This window comes from Desmodus rotundus, chromosome 9 (genome assembly GCF_022682495.2).
Source record: "Desmodus rotundus isolate HL8 chromosome 9, HLdesRot8A.1, whole genome shotgun sequence".
Taxonomy (NCBI): Eukaryota; Metazoa; Chordata; class Mammalia; order Chiroptera; family Phyllostomidae; genus Desmodus; species Desmodus rotundus.
In genome coordinates, this window is record NC_071395.1 from 41,385,380 (window position 1) to 41,405,300 (window position 19,921).

General features: G+C 41.2%; 1 protein-coding gene and 1 non-coding gene across 2 annotated transcripts; both read left to right on the forward strand.

Moving 5' to 3' along the window:
* The first annotated feature begins 4,067 nt into the window (after window positions 1-4,067).
* ZNF317 (zinc finger protein 317) lies at window positions 4,068-17,301 on the forward strand. The gene is made up of 7 exons (XM_024569313.3): window positions 4,068-4,245; window positions 11,179-11,301; window positions 11,809-11,948; window positions 12,423-12,549; window positions 13,055-13,150; window positions 13,634-13,719; window positions 14,196-17,301. Exons 2-7 carry the CDS (start codon window positions 11,271-11,273, stop codon window positions 15,510-15,512), a joined length of 1,797 nt encoding a protein of 598 aa, XP_024425081.2. The 5' UTR covers window positions 4,068-4,245; window positions 11,179-11,270; the 3' UTR covers window positions 15,513-17,301.
* A 498-nt stretch (window positions 17,302-17,799) lies between these two features.
* On the forward strand, window positions 17,800-17,929 carry LOC112312772 (small Cajal body-specific RNA 24). The gene has a single exon (XR_002975637.2). It is a non-coding gene; the product is annotated as a small Cajal body-specific RNA 24 (non-coding RNA).
* The last annotated feature ends 1,992 nt before the right edge of the window (window positions 17,930-19,921 follow it).

Genomic DNA, 19,921 nt, shown 5'->3' on the forward strand with positions numbered 1-19,921 from the left:
CAGAAGCACAGGTGACAACCTGGGCTTGTCATTGGCATTTGAAGTTGCGGCGGGGAGCGGAGGGAGTGCAGTCTTGTGGGACTAAGCCCAGAACCTGTGGGATCCAATGCTTTCCCTGGGCAAGTAGTGTCAGACTGAGTTAACTTGAGCACCCAGCTGCTATCCAGAGAATCTGATAATTGTTCAGTGTGGGGGAAATTTGTGTCCAAAGTGTCAGCAGTGAAGTGTTAAGCGTAGCCTGAAACTAAAGGAGATGGGGGAGGGAGAGTGAGTTTCTCTTTAGTTCCACATAGCCTAAAATGTTTACTCTATGGCCCATTATGGAAAAAGTTTGCTTCCTGCCCAAATTATCTCCAGCATTGGCAAATGTTCCCCAGCGAGAACCACTGCTCAAAAAATAAAATAAAATGAAATAAAATAAAGTAAAATAGTTTTTAATTCATTGATTTGAGAGAGAGACAGACTAGGAATTGTTGTTCCACGTACTAGGCACTCACTGGTTGATTCTCGCTTGTGCCATGATGGGGGATCCAAGCAGCAACCCTGCTCCTCCAACTGGCTGAGCTACCCGGCCAGGGCTAAAATAAAATGTTTTAACTGAAGATGGGTAAGGTGTCTGAGAGTAAACTAAGCATTTCTGTCTGTGGTTCAAATAAAGCAGAGTAACCATATTGAACTTCACCTGCGCTGCTGGAAAAACATGTGCAGAAATTACTGACTGGTACAAAGAACCTCCCTGCCCCATCTGACGCGGGTGAGACTCACTGACTAACAGCTTGTTTACCCAAAACAAGGCCAGACACACCCCCTCCAAATTCCTACCCTTATGTCTCATAAGTGAATAGGTGAACTGTTCGTCCCCTTCCCTGACAAACCAGTGAGACACAGAGATAAATATTTCTTGTTCAGCTAACAGTCTCCCCTAGTTATGGTAACAATTCCAAATGTACCACCCCCCACCTATAACTTGCCCATTTCTCCCTATAAAAGTCTAAAGCAAAACCACCCCGCAGAGACACTCTGATCTTCGGATCTGGACTGTTTTCCCTGCTGCCATAGCCTGAATAAAATCAATCTCCTTACTTGCTCCATTTTTGTTTTTTGCCTTTGACAACACACAAACAGACAGACACACACAAAAATGAGGTGGAAGAGTGAGCTTGATTGAAAACACAAGCACGGACTTACAGTTATCAAGTTAACAACTTTGAGGATGTAATGTATAGCATGGTGATTATAGCCAATAATCTTGTATCTTATATTTGAATGCTGCTAGGAGAGTAGATCTCAAATGTTCTCATCATGAAAAAATAAATGGTAACTTCCTGACGACATGACGGGATGGAGGTGGCAGCCGATGCTCTGGTGGCTCCATTTTAAAATGACTCCACTTATGCTACCTTTTCACAGGCGCGTGTTCTTTTCACGATTTGTGCATAGGTGTGTTCCCTTTAAATTTGTATGTGTTGGCTTTCTGTATGTTTGTTAAAATTAAACAAATACTTTTTTATTTTTACATTAGTTGAAGTCAAAATTATTTTATGTTAGTATCAGGTGAACAGTGCTTAGGCATTTACCTAATTTACTAAATGATCCCCCTAATAATTCTAGTGCCCACCTGGCACCACACATAGTTATGACAATATTATTGACTATATTCCCTACTCTGTACTTTATATCCCTGTGGCTATTTTGTAACTACCAATGTGAACTTCTAAATCCTGCACCGTTTTTACCCAGCTCCCCTACCCACGCCCCTCTGGCAACCATCAGTTTGTTCTCTATATCCATGAGTCTATTTCTGTTTTGTCAGTATTCATTTTGTTCTTTAGATTCCACCTGTAAGTGAAATCACATGGTATTTGTCTTTCTCTGTCTGACATTTCACTTAGCATAATACATTCTAGGTCCAATCGTGTTGGCCCAAATGGTAAGATTTTATTTTTTTTGATGGCCATTGTATACAGCATGTCGAACAACTTCTTTATCCAGTCATCTATTGATGGGCACGTAGGTTGCTTCCATTCTGGGCTTTTGTAAATAATGCTGCAATGAACACCAGGGTGTATATATCTTTTTGAATTAGTATCTTGAATTTCTGTGGATAAATACTCAGAAATGGAATTACTGAATCATTAAGGTAGTTCTATTTTTAATTTATTAAGAACCATCCATACTGTTTTTCACAGTGGCTGTATCACTTTGTTATCCCACCACCAGCACACAAGGAATCCCCTTTCGCCACATCCTTGACAACACTTGTTTGTTGATTTGTTGATGATAGCCATTTTGACAGGTGTGCAGTGAGATCTCATTGTGATTTTAATCTATATTTCTCTGATGATTAGTAAAGTTGAGCATCTTTCTATATGTCTATTGGCCATCTCTATGTCCTCTTTGGAGAAATGTCTATTCAGGTCCCCTGCCCATTTTTAATTGGATTGTTTGCTCTTTTGTTGTTAGGTTGTATGACTTCTTTATAAGTTTTGGATATTAACTCCTTATCAGATGTAGCATTGATGAATATCTTCTCCAGGATATTCACCAGTATGTAACTGATCAATATTTTATCTCTCTATAACAATTATATATTTATTTTTTTAAAGGATGTGCATAAGGTTTTTCCAATATCCCCTTTGGGGGTATTGCTAACCTTAGTAATATTTTTTACTGCTTGGGGAGTACTGCAGAATTGTCTTACTCTGAATTCAATGGTTAAGTAAGTATTTTTCCCCTTCTTTCATCCCATCAATTAATCCTCCTTGTGAGTTCACTGGGATTTAGCATTGATAAGACAAGCTCTGATCCTGACCCAACATTGTTTACTGATTTTAACCACCCAATTTCTCCAGTCCTGCCTGAATCCAGGGGATCATTTTCCTTTCTTTGTCCTCTGTCCTGGCTCCAAATCTTGAAGATCCAATCCCTTACCTCTTCTGGAGTTTTTTCCCCGCCTAACCCTGAGCCACCTCCTGTCCCAGGTCTTTTCACTTTGGGTCACATCTTTGCTCACTTCTCTAGGTGGACCTGTTGTGTTTAAAAACATTAAAATTTCTTTTTAAAATTTATTGATTTTGGTGGGGGTAGAGAGAGATGGAAACATCCACTTGTTGCCCCACTTATTTATGCATTCATTGGTTGTTTCTTGAATGTGCCCTGACCAGACATCAAACCCACAACCTTGGGGTATCAGATAATGCTCTAACCCACTGAGCTACCCAACCAGGACTCTGCCAACTGCTTGTCCCTGAAAAGCAGTAATCTGAGATACTTGTGTTACAACTTTAGGATGGCTTTTATACAGGAGAAACAGGCTGCTGACAATTTACTTGAGATGGCTGTCTTGGTGGAGTTAGGGTTAGAACTTTAGCTAGCAGGAGAACTTATCTTAGTGTTTCCTGGGTTCTTACCCCACCCAGATAAACGTCCTCATCTGGAATATGTGCCTTTTAAGTGCCTCACTCGGGTATTACAAAAGAGGACCACAAAAAGCTACTGGGAACTTTTCTGACTCTCGCCATGACCACTCTTGAGTTGACACAAGGGTATGAAAAACAATTCTGGCAAAGTGATCGGGTTCTGGGTTGCCCGTCAATGGATCAATGGGACAAACAAAAGGGTCGAGGGTGTTGCCAAGATTTACAGGTGGAAAGATGGGATTCCTATTATTTGGGTTTGAGAAGGTGGAGTCCGGGGATTGAACTGTAGCATATTAAAGTGTCTATAAAATAGCCAAGTGGTGAATGTCTCATTTCGGCTGGAATTCAGGTTAGAGGTGTGGGGCTGCGAGTGGACATTTTGGGTCTTGAGTGTAGAAACAGTACTTACACAGGCGAGAATCGTTGCAACGACAGATAATGATTATAAGAAGCCTGAGAACTGAGTCCGGAGACTCTCAAACATTAGAAGTAGAGGACATGAGCTTAACCATTAGAATCCACCTGGGCACCCCTGCCATGCCTCCTAATCTCAAAAACTCCATTTTCCAGAATCCTTTCCGCTCAGTGCTTCCGGGTTAGAGCAGCCAATGACGTCCCGCGATATTTAGAAGGCGGAAGTGGAGCGGAAGCCATTATCCTCGGGAGGCGATCGCCGCTCCATACGTGGGCCGTGGAGAACTCCTCTATGGTTTTCTCCCAGCTGGTGGTGACATTCCGCGTCTCTGTAGCCGATCGGATCTTCGGTTTAAACTTCTCGACCCTTTGGCGGCAGCTTCCGCGACCTCCGCTACCCCTGCTCAGTTGGGTAAGCCCCTCTTTCCTCGTTTAACCCTTTACTCCTGGTCTTCCTGAGAGCACGAGAGGCCCACTAAGCAAGGAAGAGTTAGGGGAGCCGTGACCTGGGACTGGGAAGCCTGGCAGCCGGGCGCGGAGTGTGTTTTAGGTCCTATGATTAGCGATATAAAACGCTGGTGACGCGAGGACTGATATTTAGGACCATATTTAGCGGCCAGGAGCAGACACTAGTGATCTGGTTAAAAACAAAACAAAAAACTGACACCTTGGCGTGGAGAAGGAAAAGCCCGGCCGCCTGAGTTCAGGACATTGTGGTGCCTCGGGCATTGGAGATCTCGAGGTTAAATTACCATCCTTTTTGCTTTTTGGTCAGTTCCCTTTTGCTATTTGGTCAGTTTTGTCTGATACTAGAAAACTAGGCACACTGGTTTTCTTTTTGGCAACGTTTGTCTTGAATGTCTTTTACACTTAAATTTTTTGTTGCACTTGTATATTTTTATATTATTAAATTTATGTTATTTTTATGTTATTAAGTTAGACTATTATGTACCGTAAATAGCCTGTAACTAGATTTAGAAATTCACTTCACCATTGTTATTTAACTTGAGAGTTGGTCCATTAATAGTTATTGTGATTACTAACATTTTGCGTTGATTTTTACCATCTTACTTGGTTCTTTTTATTTATCCTTCTCCTATAGGATATATGTGCAAAAAAAAAGTATGAAAACACAAAAACACAATTAAAAGGACAACAATAAAGCAAATCCACAAATCAGGCCAAGAAATATTATGAAACCTCAGAAACCTTTGTGCTCCTACATTGCATCCTCCTCTTCTCCCAAGATTTTCTTTATGGATTTTACTGTTTATGTGTTTTCTCAGAAATGTATTTCCTTATTTTAGTAATTATTTGTGAATGGACTCACACTCATAAGTATTTTCGGACACATCCTAGTTTCCGTATTGATGCAACTAAACATTCTAATTTAGAGATTTCTAAGTATCTTGTGGATGAAGTTCACACACCTACCCATTCATACTTAGATACCTCATGGCTTAAATTTTAGAGTTAGTTTACAAACTTCCACCTACTGGGGTTTTGTTTTCAGGTTGTGTTGAATATTAATTTTGAGAATATTGACATTATTATGCCATTGAATCTTACAATTAATCAAAATTTATCTACTTACATCTTCTATAGCCATGTGTGTCTTTTAATAAGTTTTCTGAATACCAACAAAAAAAATTTAAGGGTTGTTGGGGTTTTTTGTTAGATATTTTACCTGGGAACTTTGTGCGTGTTTGTACATGCTTTGAAATTACGTTTTTTTGCCCAACAGCTTTGTATATTGAATTTGAATTTCACAAGTTTGCTAAAGTATATAATTCTCTTAATTTTTGTGCAGTGTCCTAGATGGTTTTCATAGACAATTTTATCTGTATAGAATGAATAAGTAAATATTTATAAATGTTTTTTGTTCAGTGCACTTTTTAAAAATATATTTATTGATTATGCTATTACAGGTGTCCCATTTCCTGCCCCCCTCACTCCACTCCATCCTGCCCACTCCCTCCCTCCCACATTCCCCCCCTATAGTTCATGTCCATGGGTCATACTTATAAGTTCTTTGGCTTCTACATTTCCTACACTATTCTTACCCTCCCCCTGTCTATTTTCCACCTATCATCTATGCTACTTATTCTCTGTACCTTTCCCCCACTCTCCCCCTCCCATTCCCCTATTGACAAGCCTCCATGTGATCTCCATCTCTATGGTTCTGTTCCTGTTCTAGTTGTTTGCCTAATTTGCTCTTGTTTTTGTTTTAGGTGTGGTCATTAATAACTGTGAGTTTGCTGTCATTTTTACTGTTCATATTTTTGATCTTTTTCTTAGGTAACTCCCTTTAACGTTTCATATAATAAGGGCTTGGTGATGATGAACTTCTTTAACTTGACCTTATCTGAGAAGCACTTTATCTTCCCTTCCATTCTAAATGATAGCTTTGCTGGATACAGTAATCTTGGATGTAGGTCCTTGCCTTTCATGATTTGGAATACTTCTTGCCAGCCACTTCTTGCCTGTAAGGTCTCTTTGGAGAAATCAGCTGACAGTCTTATGGGAACTCCTTTGTAGGTAACTGTGTTCTTTTGTCTTGCTGCTTCTAAGATTCTCTCCTTCTGTGTAATCTTGGGTAATGTAATTATGATGTGCCTTGGTGTGTTCCTCCTTGTGTCCAGCTTCTTGGGGACTCTCTGAGCTTCCTGGACTTCCTGGAAGTCTATTTCCTTTGCCAGATTAGGGAAGTTCTCCTTCATTATTTGTTCAAATAAGTTTTCAATTTTTTGTTCTTCCTCTTCTCCTTCTGGCACCCCTATAATTCGGATGTTGGAATGTTTCAAGATGTCCTGGAAGTTCCTAAGCCTCTCCTCATTTTTCCAAATTCTTGTTTCTTCATTCTTTTCTGGTTGGATGTTTCTTTCTTCCTTCTGGTCCACACCGTTGATTTGAGTGCCAGTTTCCTTCACATCACTATTGGTTCCCTGTACATTTTCCTTTGTTTCTATTTGCATAGGCTTCATTTTTTCATCTGGTTTTCGGACAAATTCAACCAATTCTGTGAGCATCTTGATAACCAGTGTTTTGAACTGTGCATCCAATAGGTTGGCTATCTCTTCCTGGCTTAGTTGTATTTTTTCTGAAGCTTTGAAGTGTTCTGTCATTTGGGCCTTTTTTTTTTTTTTTTTTTTTTTGGTCTTGGTCTGTTACTTAAAGGGGCGGAGGCTTAGGTGTTCCCTGGGGTAGGGTAACGCTGGTTGCTGTGCTGTGATGCTGTACGTGGGGGAGAGGCCAAGAGGGAGCAATGGCGCCTGCTTCACTCTCCTCTGGATTTCAATCCTTCACTCTGATACCCACAATCAAACTGGGCACCTCTGGTGCTGGTTCCCGAGTGGGTGGGCTTGTGCACGCCCTAGGCCCCTGTGGGTCTCTCCAACGACCTCTCCTGTGAGGCTGGGAGTCTCTGCTGCTGCTGCCCCAACCCCCACGGGCGTTTCCATTCCGAGGTTTGAGGCTTTATATCCCCGTGCTGGAGCCCTGGGTTGCGCAGTCTGCTTTGATTCCTGCCGTTTGTCTGGTTTATCTGTGCGCGAATGTGGGGCAGTGGGGTGCTACCGGCCGCTCTCATTCTCCGCCACTCTGAGTCCAGCCCTCTCGGTTTATCTGAGCGAATGTGGGGCCGAATGGTCTGCTAGTGGTCAGACTGCCTGCCCCGTTCATCCCACACTCCACCAGTCTTGGTCCCGCCACAGCAATGCGAGTCCTCTCCACCCTGGCTGCCTGTCTCTGCCCCTCCTACCGGTCTGGATGGATGTTTATTTTTTATTTCCTTGGTGTCGGACTTCCTTGCTGTTCCATTTTCTGTCAGTTCTGGTTGTGGGAGGAGGCGCAGTGTGTCTACCTGCGCCGCCATCTTGGTTCTCTCAATCTGTTTAGTGCACTTTTTAAAAAAAATTCTTTACTGGATTAGTTGGGAACTTCTATTAGTACTGAATGGAATTTGGGTAGGAGACAGTCCTGTTTTTGATTTTGAGGGGAATGACCTTTAGTGCTTGCCAGAGGCTTTTTAAAGATAGTATTGATTAGATCAAGAAAACACCCTGCTTTTCATAGAAAAAGTTAAGAGTTTTTCTCTTTTCTCATGAACAGCTGTAGCTTTTTACAAGTTATTTTTTTTTCCAGTATCTACTTTTAAATGTTTGTTAATGTATTTCCAGTACCTTAAAGGATGTGAAAGGTGCTAGTACTGTTTGTTCATGGATCAGTGAGTGAATAATACGCTTTTCTTAACTTGTCTGGTAGTGTGATGAATTATACCAATGAAGTTTTCTAATATTACATTAAATATGCATTGGAAAATAACTTAGAAAGGATACTTACTACTGTACCTTTTTTGGCCTCCATTTGCTAATTTTTCCCTGGTGATTTGGGTCTATGAGTGAAATTGGCTTGTAATTTTCATTTCCTTTTCAGATTTATGCCAGCCTTATAAAATAAGGTGGTGCTGTTCCCTCTTTTTTCTAAATACTGGAATATTTTGCCTAAGAATAGAATAACTAGTTCCAGAAAGGGAGCTGTACCAGGAAAAGCATTTTGGTCTGGAATTTTCTTTGTAGGAATTTATCTTTTAAGTTTTAATTATTTAATTTTAACTTTAGAGAGAAGGGAAGGGAGGGAGAAAGAGAGGGAAAGAAACATCGATGCGGGAAAGAAACGTCGATGCGAGAGAGAAACATCCATTGGTTGCCTTCACTGGGACCCGGAACCAAACCCACAACCCAGGCATATGCCCAGACCTGGTCAGCACTTGTTATCTATCGCTTGTCTTCTTGCTAATAGCCATTCTAATAGGTGTAAGCTGGTATCTCACGATTTTGATTAGCATTTCCCTGATGATTAGTGATGTTGAGTATCTTTCTGTGTGCCTGCTGGAGATTTATGTCTTTGGAAAAATGTCTATTTGGGTCCTTTGCCCATTTTTTAATTGGATTGTTTGTTTTTTTGCTGTTGAGTTGTATGAGGGGGTTTTTTTTAACATATATATTATTTGGTTATTAACCTCTTGTAAGATGATTTGCAAATATTTTCTCCCATTTAGTAGGTTGCCTTTTCATGTTATTGATTATCTCCCTTGCTGAACAGAAGCATTTTAGTTTGATGTAGTCCCACTTGTTTATTTTTGCTTTTGTTTGCTTTTGGTATCAAATCCAAAAATATCATTGCCAAGACTTTTGTCAAGGATCTTACTGCCTGTTTTCTTCTGGGACTTTTATGGTTTCAGTTCTTGCATTCAAGTGTTTAGTCTATTTTGAGTTAATTTTTGTGTCTGGTATAGATAGTGGTTTGGTTTTATTCTTTTGCATGTGGCTGCCTAGTTTTCCCAGCACCATTTATTGAAGAGACTGTCCTTTCCCCATTGTTTAATCTTGGCTCCTTTGTCATAAATTAATTGACCGTGTATGTGTGGATTTATTTTGGAGCCCTCAGTTCTGTTTCATTGATCTATGTGTCTGTTTTTATGCCACCCTATTCATTTTCTTAATGATGTTATTTGATGATTAAAATCTTTTCATTTTGGTAAAATTTAACATACTGATATTTTTGGTCTAGTTCTATTTGTGTCTAGTTTAAAATGTTGTATAATTCAAAGTCATTAAGATAGTCTGGATTTTATTTTCTGGTGTTCGATTCATCTCAAACAGATTTTTTAAATTCAAATTTTTGTGTGTGCAGTGATAATAGAAGTCAAAGTTCCTTTTTCCCCATTGAGTCTTTCAGCATCGTTTATTAAAAAGACTGCTGTCCCTTTTTAAGTGAACAATACTGTGATAACTACATATGGTGCCAGATGGGTACTAGACTTACCATGCAGGTCATAAGTTGTATGTGTCTGATCACAAGGTTGTACCCCTGAAACTAATACAATATTAATATCAGTTTTAATTTTAAAATAAGTTTGTAAAAAAAGACTGCTTTCCCTATTGAATTGCTTTGTTTCCTTATTGAAAATTATGTAACTCTGCACTTGTAGGTCTGTTTCTTACTCTATTCTGTCCCATTGACCTATCCGTCTATACTTATTCCAGTAACTCTTCATTACTGTGATGAAGTTTGTAGTATGAATCATCCAGGTGTGTTTTTCTTTCTTAACACTGTCTGGCTCTTCTAGCTCTTTTGCATTTTGATACACATTTTATATTTGATTTCTCAATTTTTGAAAAAAGCCCTGCTGGGATTTTGCTAGGGACTGTATTGTATCTGCAGGTGAACTTGGGCAACATGAACACTTTAATAATGACTCTTGGGCTCCATGAAAATGATATTCCTCCCCACTTATTTAGGTCTTTGAATTCTTTCAGCAGTGCTTAAGTTTTTATTGTCAAGGTCTTACACAGCTTTTGATTTATTCCTAGATATTTTATATATTTTATGCTGTCATATATGGAATTGGTTTGTTTTTTTTTTTCTGGTTGTGATTCCTTTGAAAGGAATATAAGATTATTTGCTGAAAGTAAGGGTAATGGTAACATAGTTTTTTATTCAGGAAAAAAATGTTGAGATTTTTATGTGGCTTCTGGGAGATTGGAAGATTGAGTTGCCTAGTATGCGTTTCTTTAGTGTAGATACTCCTTTTGGGGTAGCACCTCTGAGTTTCGAAGGTTACTGGTTGTGTGCAGGCTGGTCTTTGCTGATTTGGGGTTATAATAGGCAGAGGGTTAAAGGAATTTGGACAAATAAATTGTAGAAGTGATGGATTGTGATGAATCTTGGCGTGAGAGGTGTGGCAGTGAGAAGAGGAATTTGCTGTTAGGGGGGCAAAATGGTAGAAGCTTGAGTTGCCTGGAATCCTCTCTAAAGTGAAAGAGTTCATGCAAGAAGAATGTTGTGTGGAAGTTTTGTCCAGAGAGCAGATTTCTAAATCATCATGTGCAAGGTAAAGTTGATAACTAAAGATGACAAGGCTGGTGTGTTGGCCGACAGTTGTGTATGTTGGTATGGAGCATGGGGCCAAACAGCATTAGAGATTGGAACATGGAGTGCTACATGGCCCATCCTCATGGATACTAGAAGCACCCAAAGCCATAGCAACCATTGAAGTTGAAGAACAGAAGCCTGCGGTCCAAGTATTTAATGAGTGAGGAAGTTTAACAGAGTTGTACTCGATGACAAATTACTTGGAGTGAATCTGAATCTTATTTGAAGCAGGTCAAGGTTCTCCACCACATTGCCTGGAGGTTTTGCCTAAGTGAAGTAAAGGCTTGGGATCAGACAGGACTTGTGGCTTAAAAGAGGAAATCCTGGAAAGCAAACATGAGAATTGTCCTATGACCAGGAGATAGAAAGCCTTGACTTCTCCTAGTAATCTATTTCTCATTTACCCCAGAGGCCTGCTCCAGGAGTCCCGTGCCAGCGAGAGAGTAGCTTTCTGATGCCAGTGCCCTGTTGTTCAGGCAAATTCTTTGTCATTCTCACAGGATGGCAGCTGTTGATCTCTCTCCCACATGTGGTAAGTTCTTGGGGTGAAGAATACCGTCAGAAATCAAGTTTAAGTGATCACTGCCACTTCACCAGGGACAGAGGGAGGGCTGCCACGGGAGGATGGATGAACTGGAAAGCAGTGGGAGCAAATTCCTGGGAGGCCTCGCAGGTGCCTGATTCAGGGTCTTTGTGAGTTTGGATGAGGGAGGGAGTGTGTATAGTGGCGGGAAAGGAAGAACACAAGTGTGGGTAACCCTGCGCTATCACATTCATTATTTTGATAAGTCGGAGCAAAAGAAAAGCTCTACCTCTTAGAGCTTTAATTTCCTCACTCATAAATTGAGAGTATATATCACTTTCTTTATGGTATGTTGGTCCACCTTTCTTTTTCTTGTCCTTGAGCAGAGCAGGGCTGCTGTGGATTGTTACCAAATATGCGTGTTTGTGTTGATTGGGGATGTGCATGCACACGTACAGTTCAGTGGTTTGTGAGTGTCAGATGAGCTTTCATTCTCATGGATCCTGTCTTCTGTAGCTGTGTCCACCCAGGACCCTGCCCATATCCAGGAGTCAGAAATTCCTCTTGCTTCAGAAGACTATTCTTGTCACCAAGATGTAGACCTGCTGGCTTATAATGGCCTGGAGCCTCATATGCCAACAAACGTTGGTTCCCAGGTACACCAAAATCTCAGGGGCCCTGAGGATGGGAGAGTCACTTCCTAGGACACCCCCAATATCATATAATAAATTTTTTTTAGACTTTTATTTAGGCTGATTGAGGCCAATCAGGGGTCAAGAGAAAGAGCCAAAGAATGTTGCAAGACCATCCTGGTATCAGGGTTGTTAGGGAAGGTGACTTATGTACCAAATGTTTCTCTTACAATATGGTTCAGGGGGCTCAGGCCAGGCTAAAAGTGGAGAGAGATTTTGGTCTCATGTCAAAATTGCATCTAAAACAGTGAGGCAGGATGAGATTCCCTCACAGGGAAGAGAAGACAACTGCTGGCTGGCTTCTGGAGCAAATGTTGAGATATAGCAGAACCCCATCCTGCAAATCCTGTATTTTGACTCTCTCATACCCAGTCTTCAGCCTCTGTTGTCTTTGAGCGCAGGTTGGTTTCTCACTGACCCCAAATGTGTGTGTTTCAGGACTCAGTGACTTTCCAGGATGTTGCAGTGGACTTCACTGAGAAGGAGTGGCCCTTGCTGGATTCTTCTCAGAGAAAACTGTACAAAGATGTGATGCTGGAGAACTATAGCAACCTTGCCTCAGTTGGTAAGACTGGCATCATTTCTTCATTTATGAATCAAATGTTTTTAAGTACTTGCTGTGACCTAGGAGCTGGGTGGGGGCTTGGAACACAATTGTGACCTGGTCCTCCTGGTGTCTCCCCATGGATGTTGAGACAAGTCTGTTGCATTGGCTGTGGAGGTGATCGAGTGTGTCTGAGCTTGGGCTTAGGTTTCCTTTCTTTTTTCTTTTTATTGAATTTATTGGGGTGACACTGGTTAACAAAATTATACAGGTTTCTAGTACACATGCACATAGGTTTTAGAACTAAGGAATCCTTGATTTTTGAGTTAAGAAATCTTTTGAAGGGCAAAATGTGTGGGTATTTGTGGTTTTGTTTTTTATGAAAGCCTTTCACTGTGTCCCTTAGAAATTTGTCACCCTCATTTTGCTGCTCCTAAGTCAGTTTTGTCCATCTTCAGAACTCTGACTTCAGAACACGTGTCCTCTGCACGATCCTCCCTCAACATGTGTCTTTCCTCGTGAGTAGGGTGTCAGGTGGGGAAACCCAGCCTCATCTCCCACTTGGAGCAAGAAGAGGAGCTGAGAACAGAGGAGAGGGGACTTCCCCAAGGCACATGTCCCGGTAAGCACCGGCAAACACAAGTGCTTCTGAATATTGACTATATCCAGTGACTGGGGTGGAGGGAGGTCCACTAGCAAAGGTCACCCAGGGGAATTTGAAAACACTCAATTGTCTTTCGCTGCCCCTCCATTCTCTCACAGGTACTTTGGTTTCACTGTCTTTTCACCTTGGAATTTGACATATCCACATAGACTTTTCCTTCTGTCCTTTCATAGTCAACATTCCTGATCATGCTCTGTGTTATTATTAGTATCAGTCTTTGAAGAATTATTTGGTGTGCTGACATAAGTGTCTATCCCTGTTGTTGCCAGATATCTCCCACAGCCAGATTTTTCAGTCTTTTTCACTCATGCTCATTCTTTCTGTTCACATCACCTTTCCTTCTTTAGGGTTATTCCCCCCAAATTCACCTATTTTTGTCACCAGCATGCCACAATTTTTTTTTCCTTATCAGCAGGTTTGTCTTTTTCCAATTTGTTTCAGATTGGGAGATTCCATCTAAAACCAGATGGTCCATTCTCATGCAAGATATCTTTTTTGGGAAGGAAACATCCAGTGGTTTGACAATGGTAAGATTCCCTTGGCTTGATGCTGGATCTTCATATCAGGATACAATTGGGGCAGTGTAAGGTAGAAAAGGAGCTTAAGAAGTAGGCCATTGGCATTCCCCAAGAGGAAACAGTGTCAGAGACGCTGAATATTTCCAGTTACTAACCCCAAATATTTCCAGTTAGAGTTCTGATGAGTAAATACTCCTATAACTGTTTCTCATTGTGTTCTGGGGCTCAGTTCAGAGTTAAACAGTTAACAGCGTGTATGTAGAGAGCTTTGTAATGGTGGCACACATGGAACCTTAGGGTGTACACAGCATTCACCTGTTCTGTTTGATAGAGCCCCGGTGGGGCAGGAGCAGTACTTTGCATTGTAAGTTATGACATCTTTAGACATAATGATGTGCTTTGATTTATGTCAGTTTATGTGGGGATAATTCTTAGGAATGTAATGAATAGTGGAAATGCCTTAGCACTTATCTTTGAATTAACAGGAAGGAACTCATCTTGGAGAGAAATCCACCGAATATGCCCTGTTTGAAGTCTTCAGCATGGGTGCTCATCTTACTCAGCAAATGGGAAGGCACAGTGGCAAGAGGCCCTATCACCGCAGGGACTGTGGGGTAGTTTTCAAGAACAGGCCCCACCTAACTCAACACGTGAGCATTTACAATGGGAGAAAAATGCACGAATGTCATCAGTGCCAAAAAGCCTTCACCACGAGTGCTTCCCTCACACGGCACAGGAGAATTCACACTGGGGAGAAACCCTATGAGTGCAATGCCTGTGGGAAAGCTTTCAATGACCCCTCAGCACTTAGGAGTCACGCGAGAACTCACCTCACAGAGAAGCCCTTCAACTGCAGCCAGTGTGGAAATGCATTCCGAACGCTCTCCTCCCTGAAGATACACATGCGAGTTCACACTGGGGAGAGACCTTACAAGTGTGATGAGTGTGGGAAGGCATATGGCAGGAGCTGCCACCTCATTGCTCACAAGAGAACCCATACTGGAGAGAGACCCTATGAATGTCAAGACTGTGGGAAAGCTTTCCAGCACCCCTCACATCTCAAAGAGCATGTCAGGAATCACACTGGGGAGAAACCCTATGAATGCACCCTGTGTGGCAAAGCCTTTCGATGGAAGTCTAATTTTAATTTGCACAAGAAGAACCACATGGTAGAGAAAACATATGAGTGTAAAGAATGCGGGAAATCCTTTGGTGATCTCTTATCACGGAGAAAACACATGCGCATTCATATTGTAAAGAAACCCATTGAATGTAGGCAGTGTGGGAAAACGTTCAGAAACCAGTCCATCCTTAAGACACACATGAATTCTCACACTGGAGAGAAGCCATATGGGTGTGACCTGTGTGGGAAAGCGTTCAGCGCGAGCTCAAACCTAACCGCACACAGGAAAATACACACCCAAGAGAGACGCTACGAGTGTGCTGCCTGTGGGAAAGTCTTCGGTGATTACTTATCCCGGAGAAGGCACATGAGCATTCATCTTGTAAAGAAACGTGTCGAGTGCAGACAGTGTGGGAAAGCCTTCAGAAACCAGTCCACTCTTAAAACGCACATGAGGAGCCACACGGGAGAGAAGCCGTATGAGTGTGATCACTGTGGGAAGGCCTTCAGCATAGGCTCAAACCTTAATGTGCACAGGAGAATACACACTGGGGAGAAGCCTTACGAATGCCTGGCCTGTGGGAAAGCCTTCAGTGATCATTCATCTCTTCGGAGTCACGTGAAAACTCACCGGGGAGAGAAGCTCTTAGTGTCGTCAGTGTGGAAAAGGCTCCAATGACACAGTTTTAAGAAACATGGGAGCTCAGACTGGAAGGAAACCTTGTAAGTAACAGGAAGGCAGGAAACCCTTTCTGAACTCACCTTACTGGACAAAGGAATACATGAAACTTGTAAGAAATACAGTTTGTGTAATGACTGGAAAGACCTGAGTTTTCTTCTCATCACTTTGGACATCTGTGAGAATTCCTGCTGAGGGAGAAAATGTGTATCTGTGCTGTGGAGAAGCCAACAGTGTACACTGAACGCTTAACAAACATGACAACTTAAGGAGAGAAACTCTAGCCTGGTGTTTAAAGTTAAAGTGACTACAGTACCACCTGGCACCTTCTGGGCACAAGAGTAAGCACACTAGAGAGAATCTGTAAATGCATGAAATGGGCAAACACTTCCTGGTCTCATTGTATTCCTCATGAGAGAAGTAACACAAAGGAGAAATCCATAAAATAAGAAACATGGGAAAGTCAGTAACGGGTCAGCTGTCTTATTTATGTGCAGTTCTCAAGCTAAGAATAGTTTACATTTTTAAGGAAGAAAAATGTGTGACAGAGACTACACGTGGCCCACAAAGTCTAAAATGCTTGCTGTGTAGCCCTTTACAGAAAAGGTCTGCCAGCCCCTGTTGCACAGCAGTGGTTCTCAACAGGGACTAGTTTTGCTCCCCAGGAGACATTTTGCAGTTTCTGGAGACAATTTTGGGTGTTAAAACTGGGGGAGGTGTTACTGATGAGGTTGGAAGACATCAGAGATGTTGCTAAATATCCTACAGTGTAGAGGAAGGAGCCTCCCAGAACAAAGACTGACGTGTCCCAAATGTTGCTATTGCCGAGGCTGAGAAACCTTGGCCTACAGCAGCCCCCCAATTTTTACGAAATTGGAGTATTTACAGTAGAATGTTTAAAACTTCAAAAATACAATCCCTATGTGGAGATGATTTCAGCCACAGCCCCCCACTTGAGCTTATGAGCAGTCATTCACACCCTGATGGAATTTTTCTAGTGAATAGATTGCGTTTGTCTTTCATCATGAACACAGACTGTAGCTCATAAATTTTTAGTGTTCGTTTTTAAGATTATGCTCTAAATTTCCCTTATACCATATCACAAAAGGTTTGTATGTAGTAATTTTATAATTTCATTCTTAATAAGGTGTTAATTTTCTTCTGGATGACTTGACCAGTAGACTCCGTAGAATCTTATGTACTGTGTAACGTGGGTATTTTAGAAAAATACCTTTTTGTTACAGTTTTCCAAATCGAATGCATTGTGATCAGAGCATGATGTCTTTATCAGGTGTGTCCTTTGGGATGTTCCAACCAATGCAGTGTATACTTGTAGCTGCTTCCCCAGTATCTCATCTTCTGTATCAAGAAAACCCAATTTTTGTCAGATTAGTAAGGTGTACTGTTTTTAAAATCTCTCAAAAGTTTTCTTACATCTAGTACTGTCCATGTTCCACAACCTGGCCACTAGCAGATAAGCAGATGTTACTATATGGGCTCTGAAAATACTCTTGAAAAAGAGGCCTTTCCTACCTGAATTCTCCACGTTTGTTTTGTTTTCTCTTCTCCCTACTTCTCACCTCGCAAGGACATCCAGTATCTAGTGTTAAAAGATACATTTTGCGACCATGAGGATGCAAGGCACAGATTAGGGAAGATCCTGTAGCAAATTCACAAATGAGTCTGGCCTTCCCTGTGGCTTCTTTGAGTGTCTCTACCAACCCTGGATTTGTTATTTCCAGAGTTCCTATTACATTAAAAAAATAAAACTGGTAATTGGTTTAAGCTACTTTGGATGTTTCATTTTTTTCTATTTACTAGTTTATTTTATTGGTGGAGGGAGGGTTCTGCTTCATCCAGCTTGATGCTGTCCAAACCGTTCACCTGGTCATTAGGTTTTTGGGGTTTTTTTAAAGATTTTATTTATTTATTTTTAGAGATACAGGGAGGGAGGGAGGAGGGGGAGAGAAACATTGATGTAAGAGGGAAACATCCATCTGTTACCACACATGTGCCCCCAACCGGGTTCTGAATCCACAACCCAGGAACATGCCCTGACAGGGAATCAAACTGGTAACCTTTTGTTGCAGAACAACTCCCAACCAAATGAGCCACACCAGTGAGTTTTTATAACTGCTACATGTGTGGATATTACCTGCTTATGCTTTAATTTTTGGATATAGATTTTTAAATTCTTAAAACCAGGTTTTGAAGTTGCATTTCGTATCTTCGTTCTACGTAAAACTTTTATTTTCCTGACTCCTTGTATTGAAGAACTTGCATTGAGTGGACATCTACTTTTATTCAGTTTCTTCTTAAGGTGAAGAAAACTGTTTGTAAATGTCCTAGAGAAATACAGTAGCTTTCTGTTCACCTTTTGCAAGTAAAAAGGGTGGATCGTTCCACTACTGACATATTTAAAAAACAACAAAAGTGCTGAAAAGCAGGTGCCGTGAGCTGCATGTGCATGTGGAGAATCAGGCTAAGAAGTCTGGTGACTTGTCTGAGGCCAACGTGTTAGCAAGTGGTAGTGCTTGTATCTAAACCCTGGTGTCTGGTCCAGGCCCATCTTTTATGTCAGGGCTTGTTCTGTGCCCCAGGTCTATAGAGTGAATGAGGATATTTGCCTTTAAGTTGCTTCCATTTCTGCATAGGGTTGAGGCACCTGAAAAATGAGTAAATATATTGTGTGTCTGATGGTGGGCAGTGCAGTGGAGGAAAAATTAAGCATGGTGATGATGGAGAGAAATGTGGGCTTTGGGGGAGCTGTGTAGTGGTTAGGGGGAGCCTGTTAAAGCAGACATTTGAGCAGAGATGTAAATGACCTATAAGTGTGGGTTGTATTATGATGTGAGGAAGAGCACCCTCACCAGTTCAAAGACCATGAAAAAATGTGCACAGGATAAAGGGGCCAGTATGATTGGAGTGGATCAAGCTTGGGAGCTGCAGAAGATGATGAGGTCACAGCTAGATGAGGGTCCTGATCCATGGGGACATCCTGTGGCTTTGTGGGAGGATTTGCCTGTCATTCTCAATGTGGAGGGTTTTGAACAGGAGTGGCAACCATACAATTGATTTTAAAGGATCACAGTGGCTTCTGGTCAATAGGCTAAATAGAGGGACAGGTTACCAACAAACCTGTTAGGCACTTGCAGAATTCAAGTTACATATGGTGGTCAGATTAGCAGTGGTTTGGGAGTCACAGTAATGACTACAGCTGTAGTTTCATTTTCACTTTCAGATAATGCCCCCCAACTTAACTTTTCTACTGCTGATGTACATTTAGTTACTGGACCGTTTCCATTTTCCCATTTATGAGCAATGCTGCTTTACGAAATTTTGTACATGTCTCCCGGAGGACTGGTGAGTTATTCCAGAGTGTGGAATTGCTGGGTCATGAGGTCCGTGCATGTTCTTTTTATTAGTAATGCCTAAGTCATTCCTACAGCGTTGATACTTTGTGTGTATGTGGTAATATTTAAAAGTTTGTATGGAAATGCAGAAAAATGCTTAAATCACACATGTAGAGGAAAATTATCACATGAACACATGTAATCAGGCAGGAAAAAGTATTATCAGCATTCCTGGTACCCCTTCTTGTCTCATTCAAATGACATACCCTTCCCTACTATCTGTAGATGGAAAATCCAACATGGCTTGGATTTTTTGTTTCTTACCCCTATACAAATGGAACCATACAGTATATGCTCTTCTGTTTCTGCCTTTTTTTTTTTTTTTTCTTTAAATAGAAGGGAAGGGAGAGAAACATCAATGTGCAGTTGCCTCTCATGTGCCCTGCAATGGGGACCTGGCCCGCAACCCAGGCATTTGCCCTGACTGGGAATCGAACCAGAGACATTTGGGTTTGCAGATTGGTGCTCAGTCCACTGAGCCACACCAGCCAGGGTTTTTTTTTTGTGTGTGTGTGTGTGTCTTAATTTTCACTTAGCATTTTTGTGAAATAGATGCATATTGTTTTGAGTATCTCTAACTAGCACATTTCATTGTGTTCCGTTGTTTCGAATATTCCACAATTTGTTTAAGCAGTTTGTGATGATGGACGGGTATTAGACTTTTCATATTATGTCTATTGTGAATAATGTTACTATGAGCATATTTTAATATTTCTAATAGTGTACAAATGTTAGTATTTCTTTTGGGTGTGTACTCTGTACTGCAATTCCTGGGTCACATGGGACGCATATGTTCATTTTTCCAAAGTGGTTATGCAAATTTGCTTTCCAAGAAGCTATTTTATTGAGTTGGATAAGATACTGAAGTTGCCTGCCTTTTTCTTACTGATTTATGTATTTCAGATACCCCTTCCAGAGCCCTGTGATTGGAAATGTTTTGCAAATATTTTTCTCCCACCCTGTGGCTTGTTTCTTCAGTGTTTTAATTGTATGTTT